At 38.7% G+C, this 21,396-nt stretch overlaps 1 protein-coding gene across 5 annotated transcripts in view; it reads right to left on the minus strand.

The window, feature by feature from the left end:
- LOC126473163 (alpha/beta-tubulin-N-acetyltransferase 9) overlaps positions 1–21,396 on the minus strand; it is a 77,208-nt gene that overhangs the window by 3,212 nt on the left and 52,600 nt on the right. For all 5 annotated transcript variants that reach the window (XM_050100035.1, XM_050100030.1, XM_050100031.1 and 2 more), the window contains one exon: positions 19,697–19,837. In XM_050100035.1, coding sequence (XP_049955992.1) covers positions 19,697–19,837 — 141 coding nt within the window. The remainder of the gene's footprint in view (positions 1–19,696; positions 19,838–21,396) is intronic.

The raw sequence follows: 21,396 nt of genomic DNA on the forward strand, positions 1-21,396 counted from the left end.
ATAGCCAAGTTCTCTCTCTAGTTTAAGTGTCTTTCGTTTCAACACTCAACCCGTCTGTACTATTTGATGATATGTTACCCTTACTACCTAAATTATTTGCATTTCAGATAGTGATAACAGCTAAATCACACAGCAGAAGGAACAGATTGAAGAAAGATAAATGATTTGTTGATGTGCTGAGTTTTCCAGCACTTTCTGAAATTTACTGCAACAAGGATTAATACTAACTTAAAGAGTACAGTTGTTTTTGTGATACATTTTATAGGTTACATTTTGCTGGGAACAAACACAGCTTGTATGCTGTCTCCATAAAACAGTCATCAAAATTATTTAAAAAAATTATTCGGAAACACGCATTGTGAATGTTGCTATCAGGCTTCAAATTATTGCAGCATGTTAAACTTTATCACAAGAAGATTCAGTTCTCCAGTAACAACACCAAAGTGTCAAAAATATTGAATCGATTCATCAAATTGAGTACGGAAAATCAATGTACAAGGGATATTCATAATGTTTTTTATCATCACTGGAAAAAAGTTACATAATGAATTTTTTGTTCGCAGTTGCATGTCTGCAGTCCTATTATACTTAGAAATCGCCATGCCACAGTACTATAAAGAGCTATCAGAGGAGGAAGGGGAACAAAGCTACAATAACAGGGTGTATATAACCCGGGAATTTTTCATTGTTTTAGTTTGATTTTTGTAATTTTGACTGGTAAGAACCAATATTCTAACAATGTATATTACTGTATCCCGGTACTGCAGTAATAAAACATGAATGACAGGGAAAAAAAAGAAGCTGCAAAGGAAGTGTGCTGTATACAATAAGAAAACATAGTGCTCTTACAAGTGCCTGCCATCAGCAAAATGTGTCACAGGTTTTAGGAAGACTGCAGTGCTTCAGAACAACAAATTGCCTCTGATGAACGTGATGCCACCACTGTTTACATTAAGCCTAGTTTACAAGAAGACATTGGGTTGCGCCACTCATTGCGTGGAATGAGTAAGCACACAAATGGTTTCCTATTTGACTGTAGACATGGCAAAACCAGTATATACTTCAGTTTCATCGCTTTGCGAGTTCCTGAGTCGTGTCTGAAATGAAAGTTTTGGCAGCTGCATGTCACATGAGTTGTGAGTTAAAGCTTGTTGCGTGGAATTGTTGCATAAGAAAAAAATAAGAAACGTGTTTCGATTTGTGACTCGATGAAGAAAAGATGTCAGCTCAGTTGCTCAGCATCCTTGCTGAAATAATTTGTAATGGAAGACCCAAGAAGTTTTTTAAATTATCTTAAAATGTCACCAGAATTGTTAACATTTCTTCTAAATAGAGTTAATTATGTGATAAGGAATAAAAATATTGTAATGCATGAAGCACTGTCACCAGGACTGAAATTATATATCACATTGCATGGATTACAGTCGAGAACATCCAGCATGCTATAAGATGCGGTTTTAGTTGGTGCTGACACTTTTTCATTAATACCAATAATTATTAACAGTAATGATTATTAACATTAACAGCAGTACTTATTCGAAGCAGGCTGCATTAAGAAAAGAATGGTTTGCAAACTACTCTCTTGAAGATAGATCTGTACAGTGGCAGTATTTCAAAATTCAAACATATGTGAATGGGGAGCAGGGAGCACTGTGCGATGTTTTAAATAGATGAATATTGAATTAAGAATGTAGCTTCTCGATTTGTGTGGCCCCTTCTCTCCTGTAAACAATATTCCTTAAAAAAAAAGTCAGCCAACTCGAACAATGGGATTTTAGTCTTGTAGACAAGAGCATTTCTACAGTTAGAATTATATTTGCTTGTATTTTTCTTAATTCAGTTGTATATGTGCTCCTAATTCAATAAATTGCCCTGCAGCTCAGATACTGCCAAACTATCTGTGTTCTGATCGTACGTGAAGGTCTCAGGAGCAGCAATATGTTGCTTATTTTTGTAATCAGCATCACTGAAATCCCACAAACACCTATGCGAAGTATAGATATCCAAAAATCGAACATTATTCTCCATTCCCCACTTCTTATTTCAGTTTGTCTACACTCTAATAACACACACAACCTCAAAACCCATGCAACTAGTGCCGCCAAAGTTAGAACATGGCAAAACTGTTTAGTTTCACCAACGAGTTGCCCGGCGCGCATGCAAAGTGGCCGGTAGTGCAATTGCCTGCGACCTAGACCTAGACCTAGACCTAGACCTTCTAAGGTCAACAGTCCCCTAGAACTTAGAACTACTTAAACCTAACTAACCTAAGGACATCACAGATCGAAACACTTTTTTTTTTTTTTTTTTTTTTCCCCCCCCTCTCTTCTTCTTCTTCTTATGCAGCGATTCCACTCAACAAGCTTTAACTTCATCACAACTCGTGCCAAAACTTTAATTTCAGACACGACTTAGGAAACCATGAAACTGGAGTATATACTGGTTTCGCCGTGTCTACAGTCAAATATGAAAACATCTGCGTGCAACTCATTCCACGTGAGTGGCACAACCCAATGTCTTTGTGTAAACTAGGCTATAGATTTGTTTGAGCAGTTGCGAACGGGCTCATGCGCATGCGCAGTTAAGTCGCTTATGAGTAGTACCTTCTCCCACTTCTGGCAGCAGCAGCAGCAGCAGCAAGCAGCCAGATGCTATCCAGAAAAATTATACTGGTGCGCCCAAACTTCCTGATTCACGCATGCGCAATAGGCCCGGACCTAGGTGGCAGGGACAAATGGGGGTATCTGCCCCGGGCGGCAAGTTCAAGGGAGGGAGGGGGATGGCGGCGGAAAATTCATATTCTTGAGGAAAAAAAAATCTTTTTTTACAAAGCACCTAGCAAGCAGCGCACTTTGGTCTATCGATTATTCATATGATTTTGAAACGCATCCGTGTCGCTTTTTGAACACATGCATAGTGTACATGATGGCTGCCAGGTCATTCCCGTCACATCTAGAAATAAACTTTCCAGCAGCAAAACGGGACAGGGCTATACGAGCTGATCGGAATAAAGCCGAAGGGATGAATGCCAATCGCTGTTTGTTTATGTGTTTGACTGGGTTTGCGAATGATCAGTGTTCTTATAATTACTAGTGAAATCCATAGATTCAGACTATCAAAATGGAAATAAACGAATAACAGTTAAGTAAGATTACATGTTATCTTCTTGGTGCAGCCAAGAAAATGAAATTTTGACAAAGTATTTGACCAGACCACTACCCTAGTAATGGCCAGTTGTACAGTCCCGGCTAGCACACACGTAAGATCTATTCTGGGAGTAGCACGGAAAACGCGTTCTATGAACATGTAATAATGCCTAACCGGAGAAGAAACGTGGAAAAGCTAAACTGGTGATTGTGGCAGGATTAGTGAAGTTAACCGGAGAATAAGTTTTGACACTGGCAGGAATAGTTACAGAATTAGTGATGACAAGATTGATTGTTAGAACAAGGGAGGAGAAGAAACGGGGACATCACACAAATTATGGAAGAATACGATGATTCCAAATTTATATAAAAATTTCGTACCACTAATTTTCGATCTCATGCTTGAGACGCTGCAGCCTATGAATGAAATGTGAAACTATTTCCTGACGTAAAGTGTATTGCTTGTAGTAGGCCTTGGCATTGGATATTGTTACTTCGTGAATTATATGACCATTTGTTCCAAAACAGTCTCGTTTATTTGGTATGTATTACAATTGCTGTAATGAGAAAATATACGTAATCAACTCAAGAAACCACGTCAGTCTTGGGTACTATTTGTATTAACAGCTTTTTCAGTATTAGACAATGAGATTTCGTTTTTTCGTGTAGCGTAACATTTGACGAACTTTGGTGAGGTAATAGATTCTTTCGCAGAAAGGAAAGCACATCATGTCAAGTTGTAGCAAGCGGAGAGAAAAAAAATGCTAGGACTTAAAGGATTCAAGAAATGTGTACTGCCTTGCTTGTCTCTTGTCTTTACTGCTTTTATGTAACCTACATTTAATTTTATGTCGCACAAAAGAGAACGTTATTAGCTAATAGGCAATAAAGAGTGCAAATTTTCGGAAGATTTCTTGTTATCCAACTTACAAATAATCCCATCCAGTATTAATTGCGAGGTTTTGTTTCATGGGAGCAGGAGAAGCACCGCAAGACATTTTAATTTCCACTGTCCTGAATATAGTTTGATGGCATCCATTACAAAATACACATGGCTGGATTCTACAGAGTGAAATACAGTAATGTGGGACAGAATAATGCTGTGTGAAGAGGTGTGGCACTGCACTTTTGCACACTTACAACCAAATAACATAGATTTCATTTCCTCGAAGACATATGTGTTATGTATGAGATTCTTCAGAATGATGTGCACTACAAAATGAACATTTTTTGAAAAGTCGATTTAATATTTGGCATCCTACCTCAAATGCAGGTGGGATGGGGGCGCCATTACCTAGTATTGCCATGATTCGGAAATATCGTAGATCCTGGACTGATACGCAGAGCAGTCTGAGTTGTTGTTGTTGTTGTTGTTGTTGTTGTTGTTGTTGTGAGGTGGATAGTCTCCACATGGCCCATGTATACCTTTAGTGACTTTGCTGTTTCCTCTTCATTTATTGCTGTCACGTCAAATGAAAACAACACTGATTTCTGTAGCCGGGAGCCATCAAGTGAATTAAAAAATATTCACATAATTACGGATGGCTAAAACAAGTTATTAGTTTCAGATTTTATTTTATTTCCACCTTTCTGACAGTTGAGCATTATCGCCTTGCAGAACAATGGAGCTATTTTTTTCGGTTTGCTAAAGAAACTTGGCTGTTATTAATTTTTTCCACTGAGGGCAGTCCGTTTATTTGAAACAAAGTACTTAATTCCACACTATCGGCTAGTTTCAACTGTTCGCTGCATTTCAAGTGCACGTTTCATCTTCTAGCATGTATGACATTATGCCATAATAAAGAACCAAACATGTGGCAATCAGTACTGGTAACTCCAAGAAAATTTACATCCGAATCTGGACATACGAATGTTCACTTTAAGCCGAATTACACATTTTAGTATGGTTCACGAAATTCCAATAATCCTCTGATGTCTTGTTTCTTTTATGATATGCGAGATCTTTTAATGTTTTACACGTACGAACATACGGGCTTTCTGCATCATCGTAGCTGCACAAGCGCAGTGACGTCTATTATCTGGCCCTCTGGCAACTGCTAAAAGGAACCTATTTCTAAAATGTCGTGGGAAAATATTGGGCATGGTAGTTTGAAAAGCGTGTTACTTTAAAAGTAAATTTCCTTTTCGCGAGAATGTACGATGAATTTCTTAAATTACATAGCGTTTGACTCTCAAAATCAATTATTATTTTAGGATGACCATTAGAAGAATTTCAAGCAAGATATTAATCATTTATGCCATTATTAAAAATGTTGCTCGTACATTTGTGTGATGTATTTTAAACTGAAACAGCGCAAAAAAGATCAACATTATATGTGAAAGCTTAGATTCTGTTGCAGCTTGTTAATCTTCAAGGCCAATATTATATGCGAAAGCTTTGCTTTTCTTGTAGCAATACCATGTTATGTTCAACCATTAACTTTTCCTACTTGTGTGGTCGTGCTACTTAACAGTGAAGTTGCATTTGGCTGTCTACATCAAGTGTCCTGTGCTCTGAATATCCACCATCATTGGCTGGCAAGATCACGTGAAATGAGCTATGGCTGGCTTACAGAAGCACATCGAAATCACGATTTTAATGCTTCCGAAAGTAACATGTGATGTTGGTGAAATTCAAATTTACACTTCCTTTATACGAAAATATGCAGCATACTTGTTGCTGCACGTCACAGATCTTCTCAAAACATGTTTTTTTCCCCTAAGTTTCATTTTGTAAAGTGCCGGGAGATTCTACGCCAGTGTATAAAACCATAACAATGCAATGAATTGATAAGTATTACAGTTTCAGGGAAAAGTAAACTGTCACTTAACATGGAAAAAATGTATTTTCACCTGAGAGAACATGTAATTTTAACTGGGAAATCCAGGAATTTTTTTCCTTGTCCGCATATATATGCCCTGAATAAATTCATCGTGCATTGGTGGAGGTGTACTGCAATTATTTACTCTCAAATGATGCAGTAGCTAGATGGTGTAGACAGTTCTAGTGTGGTCAACCAAGTCTGAATGACAAAGAACAAAATGTCGGACCATTCATGCATCAGTTTTCAACAAGTGCACAACTTTTTGAACACAACAAAGACTGCTGCCTGCCTGGTTTCATAACTACTCATGACCATTCGGAAAGCTTGCAGACTTGAGGTAAAGAAAGGAAGACTGAAGCAGTTGTGTCAGTCCGATCCAGATGGCTTCTTTAACAACCTAATCACCATTGTGCTGGGTGTTTCACTGTGACCTGAGAGAAAGGTGCAGAATAAGATGTGGAAACATGGATTCACCACCACTGAAAAAGGTGAACTCCCACCAACCATCACTGGGCAAGGTGACATTGAGTATTTTTGGCCCTGCCATGGTATAATACTAATCGATTATATTCATAGCTGGCAAACCATCATACAAGTATCCTACCAAAATGTCCTCAGTTTACAAAACACTACAGGGACAAAGTGTGATGGGAAACTGTCCAAGGATGGTGTTGCCCCACTATAAGACCTCAGCCCATTCGACACAAAACACAAACATGCTCCTTCTTTCAGCTATCAAATTTTGCCTCATCCCCCCATATTCTACTGAAGTGCCCAGTGATGTCTTCTTCTTCTTTCCTTGACTGAAGAAACCATTGTGTGGTGGCAGGTATTTCCTGAACAGGCATATGCAGACTCCTAAAAATCAAGGTCTCCTCCAAGTCATACATCAGTCATCAATGTGTAGCACTGAAGAGTGAATATGTCATAAAGAACTTATATGATCATGAAGTTTCATGGTCACAGGTCAACTTCTTTGATGTGATCACCAAAATTTTGGAATTTTGTCTACCCCCTTGTATTTGTGGTATAGAGGTCCATTCATGATCAAAAGAGTGTGTGTGTGTGGGGGGGGGGGGGGGGGGGCTAGAAATGTAGAGCAAAAGTTACTATAATTTTTAATATTTTAAGTGTGCTTGTGTATTGTTTGTTTCAGGTAATTTTCTTTTCTCATTTTTGGGAAATGATCCAAATGGGATCACATATTCAAAGAGTTCAGCAGAAAAGGGCCTAGCACCTTTAAATTGTGATATTTATTTTTTGTGCTTACTGGAGTACTGTTGTTGTTAAAATACAATAACTTTATCTCTATCGTACAGCTAAAAACTTTACAAGTGATCCTTTTCTCCATCCAGATAACTTGTCTGAGACCATTAATTTCACTGAACTGTGAACTGTGTTTTGTCACTTACAATGTGGGTGCACTTGAATCAATAGTTTCATGAGCAATATTAATGACAAATGCATAAACTGAAAGACGGTTATGAACACACAATAAAATGTAACATGAAAGGGGAAACAAAGACAATCAGCACATGCCATTCCTTCAGTTCTGTGGAGCAACATCCAATACAATAGAACACATTTTAAACAAAGTTTTTCTATTTTGAACTGCCTGAGAAAATCCTTGAGATGATGTGCTGATGAGTGAAGGACAGTCACGGTCTCGAGAGTTGTGATAATGACCTTGTGGGACAGTCTATTCAGTTTCACAACATTCCACCAAGTGCCAACAGAACATTGAGTGCAGAAACATGTAAAACTCAGTGGATGCTAAGCACTGCCATATGAACAGATGCAAAATCTTTGGTAAAATTTTCTGTTTTTGTGTCAATTTAATGATACAATATCTGCTAAAAATAAAAAATAAATCTGTTCACATTGCCAAGGAACAATTTTTGTCACTACACATTAGTGCATTACTATTTTATAACCTTGAACTGCAGTTCTGAAATGGTATGACCATGAGTTTCAAACTGCTATTTCACCAATTCCATTCTTTACATTTGCCCTCAAACAATTATCTTTTGTTCAAAAAAGTAAGAAAATGCCTATGGAAGGAAATTCATATTGCATTAAAAGTCCTGTTTCACAGAAATTATAAAACCATAATTTTTATAGGTTTAAGGAAGTTAGAAAACTAAGCACAAAGTGTACAGTGCTGAAAGAAGCAAATGCAGAGAAATACATTATATAGTGTGCTTCACAAAGATTCGTCTGAACATGTGAGACACTATTTTTATCCACGATGAAGATATAAACTTGGAGTAAATTTTAATGTGTTCATTGAAACTACATGTTTACATTTGTGCCAGTTGTAAGTTGATGGTTTATGTTATTGGTGGTAGGGACATTGCTGGTGCAGATAGTTTGCTTACTCGTTACCCAGTGTGTGCTGAGTCAAGACAGCAATAGCACAAGACTACAGCGCTGCACCTACTACAACATAAGAGGTGTATGGATCTCTCATTGTACCAGTGAGCTCCGAGGATGCCTGACCTCACTCCATGTTCACAAAACTGTGGGACATGATTGACAATCATTTGGATGTTTGTTGTGCATCTGTTGGAGGGCACATTGAACGTACATCAAAGGTTAACAAAAATTTCGACCCTAAACCTTATTGTGAAAAGTCCCCCACCGTTTCATGAGCATGCATGTAAAACATATATCCTTGTAATATCAGATGGTTCTTTCAAAAATGAAAAATTGTTAGCCTAGGTGGAAGTTTGGTTTCCCTCGTTCTATCTTCATTCATGTAGAAAGTATAATCTAGTAAAATCAGATGATTATTTTTGAAGAATTCTGTATTTTAGTTGGGGGAGAAAAATCATACTTTACAATAAACAACTAATAAGATAACTGATAGTGCTTATTACTAACCACAGTAACGTCCATTCCTTATATGTCTTGGGAAATTCATATAATTTGGGTGGTTTTATCACTGTCTATGGATGGTTACGATATCTATCCCTACATTTGTACTCCGCAAACCACTTTATGGTGTGTGATGGATGGTGCTTTGTGTACCACTGTCCCCTGTGGGCTAAAATCTCTTTATTTTTCTTTCTTGGACTTTTGCGAGATACTTGCAACAGGAAGCAATATATTAGCTTACTTTTCTAGGAAAGTACACTCTTGGAATTTTAATAGTGAACCTCACCATGATGCAGAACGCCTCGCTTGTAACGTCTCCCACTGCAGGAGGCTGAGCATCCTCATGACACTTTTGCTCTTATTAAATGTACCTGTAATGAAACATGATGCTCTTTGGATATTCTCTACTTCTTTTATCTATCCCATCAGGTACAGATCCCAGACTGATGAGCAATATTCAAGTGTTGGTCAAACAAGGGTTTTGTAAGCTACCTCCTTTGTGGATGGACTAACTTCCTGAAAATCTGTGTGGATCTGACTTACCTGTAATTAGTTTTATATGTGGTCATTCCACTTCACTCCTCTGTATGTACACAATGCAATATTCAAATATTGGCCAAACAAGGATCTTCCTTTCTACTTTAATCAGCTCTCTACATATACTCTACCGTCTGGTGAGCAAGATGTACGAGACAGGCGAAATACCCTCAGTCTTCAAGAAGAATATAATAATTCCAATCCCAATGAAAGCAGGTGTTGACAGATGTGAAAATTACCGAACTATCAGTTTAATAAGTCATAGCTGCAAAATACTAACGTGAATTCTTTACAGACAAATAGAAAAACTGGTAGAAGCTGACCTTGTGGAAGATCAGTTTGGATTCCATAGAAACGTTGGAACACGTGAGGCAATACTGACCCTACGACTTATCTTAGAAGAAAGATTAAGGAAAGGCAAACCTACGTTTCTAGCTTTTGACAATGTTGATTGGAAAACTCTCTTTCAAATTCTGAAGGTGGCAGGGGCAAAATACATGGAGCGAAAGGCTATTTACAATTTGTACAGAAACCAGATGGCAGTTACAAGAGTCGAGGGGTATGAAAGGGAAGCAGTGGTTGGGAAAGGAGTGAGGCAGGGTTGTAGCCTATCCCCGATGTTATTCAATCTGTATATTGAGCAAGCAATAAAGGAAAAAAAAGAAAAGTTCGGAGTAGGTATTAAAATCTATGGAGAAGAAATAAAAACTTTGTGGTTCGCTGATGACATTGTAATTCTGTCAGAGACAGCAAGGGACTTGGAAGAGCAGTTGAACGGAATGGACAGTGTCTTGAAAGGAGGGTATAAGATGAACATCAACAAAAGCAAAATGAGGATAATGGAATGTAGTCGAATTAAGTCGGGTGATGCTGAGGGAATTAGATTAGGAAATGAGGCACTTAAAGTGGTAAAGGAGTTTTGCTATTTGGGAAGCAAAATAACTGAACATGGTTGAAGTAGAGAGGATATAAAATGTAGACTGGCAATGGCAAGGAAAGCGTTTCTGAAGAAGAAAAATTTGTTAACATTGAGTATAGATTTAAATGTCAGGAAGTCTTTTCTTAAAGTTTTTGTATGGAGTGTAGCCATGTATGGAAGTGAAACGTGGACGATAAATAGTTTAGACAATAAGAGAATAGAAGCTTTCGAAATGTGGTGCTACAGAAGAATGCTGAAGATTAGATGGGTAGATCACATAACTAATGAGGAGGTATTGAATAGAATTAGGGAGAAGGGGAGCTTATGGCACAACTTGACTAGAAGGGATCGGTTGGTAGGACATGTTCTGAGACATCGAGAGATCACCAATTTAGTATTGGAGGGCAGTGTTGAGGGTAAAAATTGTAGAGGGAGACCAAGAGATCAATACACTAAGCAGATTCAGAAGGATGTAGGCTGCAGTAGGTACTGGGAGGTGAAGAAGCTTGCACAGGATGGAGTAGCATGGAGAGCTGCATCAAACCAGTCTCAGGACTGAAGACCACAACAACATATACTCCTAGATATTTAATGAATGGGAATGCTGCCAATGATTGTTCTGCAATCTTATAATCTTACAATAATGGGTCTTTTATGCACGATACATTACATTTGTTTATGTTAATGGTCAATTGCCAACTCCTGCACCAAACATTGATTCTCTAGTGTCTTCTTGCATTTCACTACACTTTTGTAGCACTATGACTTCTCTACATACAGGGTGATTCAAAAAGAAAGAAAAAAGTCCATTTTTTGTTAAAGACAAACAATGAAAGACAGAAACACATGTCACTGGATAGAGGAAGGCCCAGAGTTTTATGTTTGCACAGACACTAATACCATGCACTCAACACATGTACTTCATTTCATTCCACACCCAAATCAACAGGTCCCAGTTTATTGAATCAACAGCTTCAACAATTTGATGTTTCAGCACTTGAAGAGTAGCTTCTATAGATGGGACAAAGACTGTCTTTTATTTACCCCAACAGAACAAAATCGCGAGGTGTGAAGTCTGGTGACCTGGCATTTTGCAGCCTATCCAGATACGACATTCCTGTCACAATTTTCTCCACAAAAGGGAAAGTCTATAAACTTTGTGAACAGAAATGGCAGAAAATGCATTCAATTTCTGTGAGTCTCGATGACAATGCCAGGATTTTGTGACACCCATATTCTTACAATATGTAGGTTTACTTTACATTTGTCCATGGGTCATTTGGAAAAAGTGTCTTCCTATTTCCTGCAGAATTGAAATGCATAATTTGCATCTTCTGTTATGGTCATGGATGCAATTGCTGCAGTAACTGCAACTATCAAGGAGTCATATGTAGGTGTTGTTTCAGAACACAACACACTGTTGTCTGAGGAAGTTGAAGCTCCTGGCCTGCCTGTCTTGTGGCCTTCTGAGGACTCTGTGTGAATGCATCTCAGATACAATCAACATTTTCATCAGACATGAGTGGCTGGCCAGTGCTCCTCTCTTTGCATATGCAACCAACTTACAAGAATTTTGTATGCCAGTCATAAATCTGTTTGTGCAGAGGCGGCTTCTTGCTGATTTGATGGCAGAATGCATGTTGCGTTTGAGCAATGGAATGACTTTGTGCAAAAATCCAACACACAAAAATGATTTTCTCTTGTGGTGTAGTCACCATGTAGCTACAAACAAACAGCAGCACAGCTGTGTCAAAACTTTGTATTTCCCTCTATCCAGTGACATGAGCAATGTGTTTGTATCTTTTATAGTTTATCTGTAATAAACAACTGAAATGTTCTTTCTTAATGAATCACCTGGTATAATATGCATCACCATCAAAAATCCTTCTGGAATTCTAACATCATCAACTAGGTCATTTATACATATTGTGAAAAGTAGCAGTCCTATAATGCTCCCTTGGGGTGCATCCAAAGTTACTGTTACGTTTGAAGGTGTCTCTGCTACTGACATGCTCTTTCCCCTCTCCCTCCCTCACTATACTGTCCCGTGTACTGAATGGATGGTTTCAGATACTGAGGTTGTCAGCCATCCTAAAGCATTACACATTAGTGGGGGGGGGGGGGGGGGGGAGGAAGACCTTGAAGCAGTGGTCCAATACAGATGAATATGTTATACATGTTGTATAATGTATACAATCATAATCATAAGATCATGCAGGAATGGATGGATCATCTTGAGTAACAATTTCAATATCTTGTCACTGTCTCCAGGTACAATGCAGTGTTGAAATTGTGCATAGAAATGGTCACAGAACTGTCATCATCTTGAGAGACATTGTTCCTGCTACTTCTACTTATCATCACAACTGGTTGATGAATGTTGCTAGTAATGCAGATCATACCACATGTCATCCTGTCATGTCCCCTCAACCTGCTAAATGGGGAACAGGACTACTGATTGTGCTGACCATTGGAGCTACAGGACATCTATGGAAGATTGTTGGGTAGTATGAGAAGTGTGTGAATGAACATTGTTCTGCTAGAAGACACCTCCCAGACATTTTAGAAATTGCTACAGAATGGACTGGGTGATCATGTTGCATTCAGCACTGTTCAGTGTTTCACAAACAAACATCAGGTGGGGATGGTCACTGTAGACTTTACCTCCCCACAACACACTGCTCAGAGTTGAAACTGTATATTTCTTTAACACTGCAGTAGCTGTTATTCTCTAGGTAACAGTGCATTTGAAAATAACTTTCAATAGGCAGATTCTGCTCTCATGAAAAAACAAAAACTTGCTACAGTCATCTCTTAAATCATATAGTAATGGAAGCTTTAGCAGTGGCAGCTGACCACAGTACTCAGTTTGAGTAAATAATTTTTGTTTACTGATTGTATTATCTATCTGTGAGTGGAAAAACAAATCAGCTTAGGGACTTGCTTCAGGAAGTTGAGCCAATCACAATTATTATTACAGTGGAAACACACATCCAATGTATGTTGTCTCTGTGCATTAGTGTCAACCGCTCATTTCTTTTATTCTTTGCTTGTTTATGGAAACTAGGCTCTTGTGTATGAATTTTATAGCATAGATTCATGTTGTCATAAGTGCTACTTGTACCAGTAGGTGAAGTTATGAATTGTGAATACTTGTGGAAGGTGGCTACTGGTCACAAATAAAAATTTGTTTCACAGGGCCAGTTGCTGTGAATTAGAGAAGTGGTAGAGTGGCAGGATAGTGTCCTATGGTTACAAATTTCATGTTGCCTGTGGTGTTAACATATCAATTTGGTAAGGTGGTACATTACATAATGTCTACTTAACTGATTAATGATGGTTGTGACAGTTACAAGTATTTTTCTTAGCTAAATACTTTCAAATCACAAACTGTTCGGAAGTTTTGTTATTGTTTGTGCATATGAACTGGTATGGATGGACGCCACATGTCTTCAAGGTGAGATGATGATAGTAGCTTTACTGTGCTTCGCAGTGCCTGCTGGGTTAACACTGTTTCCTGCTGCAGCATCCCAGCTTGGAGTAACGGAGTGGGGGTTTGAGCAGCACCACTGACAATCTAGCTGACATCATCTTTCAGGTTCATAAAGAACTATTTTTAACTAGTGCCAAACAGAATGGATATAATGACATAGTGAATAAATAAACACGAATAGTATATGAAGTGATATTGTAACATAAGAAGCAATGTATTATATAGTAGAAAGCTGAAAACATCAAAGTTTACAGAATTCATCATGTTGCTGCAGCTGTGACGAAGTCCATATTGATTAAAACTACAAAGTTTATGTTAACATTATTTCAGGATGCAGAAGTTCACAACATAAGGGTAACATCACTCATAGTCTGAAATTAAGCATTTCTCACACAAAAGCAAACCAGAGAATACTACATGCCACTGCTGTCCATGTAATACTTTGACTTCTCACCACATGATGGCAGTAAGTTGATCATGCTTGGTATATAGAACTGTCATGCACATGAATGGGTTTGATGCACTGCCAGATGGTGATACGATACTGACTTGGAGCCAGTGGTCATTGCCTATTTCGCTCTAGGAAAGCAGCTTAATCTTTAACTATGTAATGGCCTATTTTCGTGAAAGAATTCAATGTGCACTCTTTATGTCTTTTGGGAGGAATCTTCTGCCAAATACATGAGGCCATCTATGGAACAATCAGAAGTACGGACTGCATTTAATTGCAAATAATACCTCAACAACATCAGTTACCTTGGAACTGACACTGTCCTCAGTTCTTTCTGGAGACTAGCAGAGATAGTGAAGACAGCTGCTTATCTCACTCATACACCTAAGCACAGCTGATAATTTGCAGCATTCTTCCGAGAACTAAATGATGCTCTGTGGCCAGGTAACAAGTGTAGGACCTAAACAAGACGCTTTGTTTTGTGACAAGCAGGGCTGGAGACTCACGGACATGCATTACCCAGTTGCCAATTGAAGAGTTATCCCAAGTAAGTCAAAAAAGCTTTTGATATCTGAAGTAGAATTCGAAATCTGAGAAACCAATTGTTAAAATTGAGTGGATAACAAATGTAGAGTGTGAGTATACTAAAATATCAGTTGTTAATGCTAAAGGTTTTACAGCAAACACTCAGAACTATGCCTAGCTTCTTTGCAGGAAACAATCTCACTCACATAACACTAACATACAAGAGTTGATTGAAATACAGAGAAGAAAGCAGGGAAATTTCCAACAATATGTGGAGCATACATAATGAAAGATAGATTAGACTTCCTAAGAGATACAGTGTTTACAGCAACAAACAAAAACATTAGGACTAACAAGGTCCAAAATGATGCCAACTATGAACTCGTATGGACAAGAGTAACCAAAGGGTGGAATCACGTTATTAGTCATATGTTTCTACTTATCACCAGATTAAGTCACAGAGTTACTTAAAGAGAGACCAAAATTCACAGTATAGAAAACACCCTGTATATATATTAATGTTACAGGATAAATTTAATATACTGGGAAGACTGACTGTATTGTATGCATAATCTTGCAAAGTACTGCTTAACACACAAGATAACTGCCTTGAAAAACTAGTCCAGCAATCTGCATACAACATAAATATTTTAGAACTCCTACTTACAAATAGGCCTGATCTTTCTGAACCATTGAAGAGTAAGGGATTAGCTACAAATAATCCTTATATTGTAAAGAATGCAAGTCATTTTTTTAATATAAATACTGTAAGAGAATAAATACACAGATTTACAATCCAGTATCACTAATTCTCATTGGTTGCTGGAAGGAAAGAAACCTATGTCAAAGAATCAGCAAGTATTCAGGTAAAATTGTTTGTGTGAAACACAGGCTGCTGTTTTCACACATGAAATATTAGCTGCACGTGAAAAAATTGATGCCGTTTGAAATATAGAAAGATGGAAACTAACACAAAACCACAATGTCAGCAGGTAGACAAGACATGATCACATACATGATTTGCTCAAAGAATTTTAAGAAACAATATCCATTATGTTATAATGGACAGTGAACATTCAACAAAACCAAAATTGACATTGGGTGTGCCCCAGAAAAGTGTAGTAGGACTGCTAGCTAGTATTTGCAGTTTGTGATTAATCAGGTGTACCTACCAGCATTTTTAGACTGTCAGCTGATGATGAAGTTATAAAAATTAAAGTAAAATAGCTGTCTGATCATAAGAAAATGTAGAATGGCTTTAATGGTATGTCCACTTGGTATGTTGAATGAGCATAACTAGGGGTCACGTTACGAGGTGTTACAAGATGGTATTTGCTGGTAGATTCTGGGAACAATGAGCGTTCCGTCTCTATAATCAACAACATACAAGACATTTGGGTGCACAGATGAATTCAAATACTGCTAGGATCAGTAAATAACAATACAGCCTATACAAAAGTGTAAGAGATGCTCAGGGTAATTACACGAAAATCTTTGGGGGGGAGGCTGATGTTCTTACAAAACACTCTTGAGGAGTAAATTTAGAGAAACAGTGTTCATGGAAGACAGTGCAACAATTGCATCTCTTACATAAGAATAATGATAATAAGATAAGAGCCTATAGGGTTGTATTGAGGCATATAGACAATTATTTGACAGGTGTAAGATGTATGCATGATAACCTGTGTACTGTGAGATCAACAGTGCTCAAAATAACAGACCATGTCTTCTCATGTCTTCAAGAATTGAAATTCTGCTGTTACTGGTTTAACAGTTTCATCCTCAGTATATGGTTCTTGTTTAATTCATAATACGTTGCTCTGAATTATTGCCTTTATTATGAAAAGGATAGATTACTACTCACCATACAGTGGAGATGTTGACTCGCAGACAAGCAAAACAAAAGACTGCTAAACAGGTACGCTTTCTATCAAAAAGGCTTCTTCTGAACTAGATAACATACACACCACTGTCTCTGGGTGCCAAAGCCAGACAGAGCAACAGTCCATGATACGAGAAGCTATCTGCATGAGGGAGGGGGGGGGGGGGGGAGGTTGGGACAGGAAGGGGGAAGTATACAAAGTAGGGGTGGGGAATGGTAAAGTGAAGAGTGAAGTGCTGGCTGTGGGAGCATACAGGGCTGAGATGGGATGAGGATAGGGCAGCTAAGAACAGTCGGGAGGTTAAGAGGTTAGACAGACCGAGGGGGGATGGGGGGTGGGGTAGGAAAGAAGACTGGCTGCAGTGGTGGAATAGAAGACTGTGTAGTGCTAGAATGAGAACAGGGGACAGGATAAGTGGGTGAAGGACAGTGACTAACGAAGGTTCAGGCCAGTAGGGTTACAGGAATGTGGGATAGATTGCAGGGAGAGTTCCCAAAGCGTAACTCAGAAAAGCTGGTGTTGGTAGGAAGGATCCAGATGGCATTTATTGTGAAGCAGTCATTGAAATGAAGAATTTTATGTTTGCCAGCCTGCTCGGCAAGTGGGTAGTCTAGCTGTTTCTTGGCACAGTTTGTAGTTTGTCGGTGGTCATTCATGCAGGCAGGCAGGCAGCTCGTTGGTTGTCATGTCCAGGCAGGTCATGTGACTCGTTTCACAGGTAGCCCTGCCTTTGGTGGGATGGGTGATGCTTATGACTGGACTGGAGTTGTTGGTGCTGGGAGGCTATATCAGATAGGTCTTGCATCTGGGTCTATTATAGGGATATGAGCCATGAGGCAAGTTGTTGGAGCAAGTGTTGAGTAGGGGTGAACAAAGGGTGGATGGAGGAATACCACTGTGTGGCCAGCTATACCCTCACCCACAATTACTTCTCCTTTGAAGGCATCATCTACAAACAAATATGTGGTAAATCAATGGACACCCACATAGTACCATCCTATGCCAACCTACTCACGGGGCATCTAGAGAAATCATTTTTAACCACACAGAATCCCAAATGCCTCACCTGGTTCGGATTCACTGATGACATCTTTACGATCTGGATCAAGGGTGAAGACACACTGTCCAGACTGTTCCACAACCGCACCACTTGCCTCCCCCCCACCCCCCACCCCCCATTATTCACTTCACCTGATCCTCCTCAATTCAACAAGTCAACTTCCTAGACGGTGACCTCAACCTCAAAGATGGCTACATCAGTACCTCTGTCCATATGAAATCTAGCAACCACCAGCAATACACCCACTTCGACAACTGCCTACCATTCCATACCAAGAAGTCCCTTCCATACAGCCTAGCTACCTGTGGCCATCGCATCTAAGGGAATGAGCAGTTCCTTTTGAAATATACAAAGGGTCTCACTGAGGCCTTCACAGGCTGTAATTACCCTCCCAACCTTGTAAAAAACAGATCTCCCATGCCTTATCTCTCCAGTTACACACTACTTCCCAAAGTCTCACCACGCAGCCACAGAGGAAAATTCCCCTCATGACTCAATACCATCCAGAACTGGAGCAGTTGAATCACATTCTCTGCCAGGGTTTTCACAACCTTTCATCGTGCCCTGAAATGAGAAATGTCTTACCCACAATCCTCCCAACCCCTCCCGCAGTGGTATTCTGCCACCCACTGAACTTACACAGTATCCTCATCTATCCCTAGTCAACCCCTGCCCTCAAGCCCTTGTCTCATGGCTCATATCCTTGCAATAGACCTAGAAGCAAGACCTGTCCCATACAGCTGCCCACTACCACCTACTCCCATCCATTCACGAGCATCACCCATCCCATCAAAGGCAGGGCTACCTGTAAAACCAGTCATGTGATCTACAAGCTAAGCTGCAACAATTGGGCTGTGTTCTATGTGGGCATGACAGTCAACAAGGTGTCCATCCAACATGAATGGCCACCGACAAACTATAGTCAAGAAACAGCTGGACCAAACTGTTGCTGAGCACACGGCCCAACACAATGATCTTCATTTCAATGACTGCTTCACAGCCTGTGCTACCTGGACCCCTCCCACCAATGCCAATTTTTCTGCATTGCACATGTGGGGACTCTCCTGCAATTGATCCTATGGTCCTGTAACCCAACTTGCCTCAACTTTTGTTTGTCATTGCACTTCACCCACCTGTCCTGTTCCCTGTACCCAATCTAGCAGTACACATTACACAGCTTTTCTATTCCACCAATGCACACAGTCTTTTTATTTCTCTCCTTTTCTACACCCTGCCCCCCTCCCCCCCTACCCAGGAGTCTGCCAGAGACAGTGTGTGTGAGTTGCACTTGCATGAATGAGTGTGTTTTTTTTTTTTTTGTCTATTTCAGAGGAAGGTCTTTCAGCTGAAAACTTACTTGTTTAGCAGTCTTTTGTTTTGCTTGTCTGTGAGTCAGCATCTCCACTATTTGGTGAGTAGCAAGCTATCCTTTTCATAATATTGTCATTATTCCATCCTGCGTTTTCCTTTGTTTTTTATTGCCTGTAATGCTTTACATCAGTGGCCTGTCTAAGTATATGGTTTAGAGGTATACATTTTTACTATCCACTAGAAAGGAAAGAGGTAAAACATCATGTGCAGACACAAAGCCTTTTGAAGATATAGATGAATTGTTTAAATACTGTGCCACATCAATGTAGTTCTTCACTTCAAAACTGAGAGCTCATCAGTATTATATGCCAAGTGAATATAATTTTGTGAATGTCTCACTAACTGCTAAGAATAGGGGATTTGTAAATGTGATCATGCATATTTATTAATGATACTGGCACCAAAATGGCAGATTCTTCACGGATGGACTCTGAACTTGTAATCAAGTGATTTCCTGTTTATAACTTTTTATTATTCATTTTTTAGTTTTATCAGTTCCTGTCACATTTTTTTCACAATGAATTCATATTCCTACCCAACATCATATTATTTTCAGTAATATTAATAGTAATAATAGCAATGCTTAACATGTGAAGTAAAATAGCATACCGTAACACAGCATCAATAAAGTTGCTTCCCAGCCATATTTCTTTCCTCTGGCTTTTTCTTCAGCAATCATTATTTCAATTTCTGCTGACTGACTGTCTTCAGGTTCTTGAAGAAACAGATTTGTATCTCCTACCATGGAACCTAAGTGAGAACAAAGTTAAATTATTTAAAACTAGCACTGTAAATAGCTTTATTTACATGAGCATATAAAATATACATTCAAGTATTTAGAACTTTTTACAAATATCACACATATTTTATAATTCATGTTGAAGCACGTGAATTAATATGTATTAAGTGTCAGAGCTGACAATGGGCAAATATAAAAGAGTGATATTCCAAGAAAAAGTATGAGACTAATTGGTTTCACTACCATCTTAGCATGCATCTCCTCAACCCTTCTTTATCTGACAAGCCATACCAGTCAGGCTTTCAGCTCAGAAAAGTGAAGATGATGGTTGTAATGCATCAAGTGTTATATACTGCAAACCCTCCCCCTCTGCCCATTTGGGTACAATGCACAGCCAAAGCGTTTACCTTTCATGTTAATTTCTGCACTTTGTCATTTTGTGGTGTGAATTATTTCATCCTTTTCAAAAATTCATATCTTTGTTCACTATCAATGTTGAAATTTTTACAGTATTATACTCAGTCCCACCTGAGATAACCAACCCCAAACTTTTCAAAAAATGAAAATTTTCATATTTCAAAAATTCATGAAAAATTAAGGAAACATTTGTAAGTGTTCTTGCTCTATATGGGGCTAGTAGTGTATGATATCTAACTATAGGGAAAAAAAAGTCTGCATTTGGTATTTCAATCAAGATGGATTGACCCGGTAGGTTCGTACTGAAAACACCAAGTCTTGTTACCCTGATTTTTTTCTGGAAAAGAATTGTCTGCATTTGGCATTTTAATCAAGTACTGGAAGGTATCTATGCTTTGTTGTTTTTTAAAACATTCTGAAGAATGTCTTGAACAGTTTATTTAGAGAGGTTTGTGACACAACATGGACATACTATTGTCATACATCTACTACTTAACACTGCTTGCTCGCAACTGACTCGTCAAATGCATAACTGTTGATAGCCCAAGCTGCCATCGTAGTTACTGCCCTCACATTGCTTATACTTCATAAAATCAATTTATCACCTTTTTGGACAGATGAACAGTGTAGCAATGCGGATGCCAGAAGCTCAGTCACCTTCAGTCTTCTGTAAGTCACGAATGTGATGGCCATTGAACGAAATGTAGAGAAATCGATGAAGGATGGAAGTTTCTCATTATTTACGAAGTTGAAAGTTTAAGATTAGGCAGTGAAATTAGTCAGCGAAAACTTTTCACACCTTGCAAATTCATAAAGTACAAGGTTTTTCAGTTTCAATATTTTTTTGACCGGGGCCCAGAAAGTTTATTAAATTTCTTAAAGCATTTATTAATGAGTCCATCAACAGCTGCAGTATTTATATTAGGTGATTAGATTCAAACCTTACAAGTTCCTTTTCAAAGTCTGGCCTACTGAGGCTACATTGATAGTGCCTTATCCTTACTAATAAACATCAAAGTGGCAACACATGCTTTTCAAATGTTTGAGAATGAATGTCACAATGGACAAGTGCCTCTTACCAAGTCAAAATCAAACTAGTTTGCTCCTACTAGACACATGATGTGTATAATTATATTATAAATTTTAAAATCGT

This window comes from Schistocerca serialis, chromosome 4 (genome assembly GCF_023864345.2).
Source record: "Schistocerca serialis cubense isolate TAMUIC-IGC-003099 chromosome 4, iqSchSeri2.2, whole genome shotgun sequence".
Lineage (NCBI taxonomy): Eukaryota > Metazoa > Arthropoda > Insecta > Orthoptera > Acrididae > Schistocerca > Schistocerca serialis.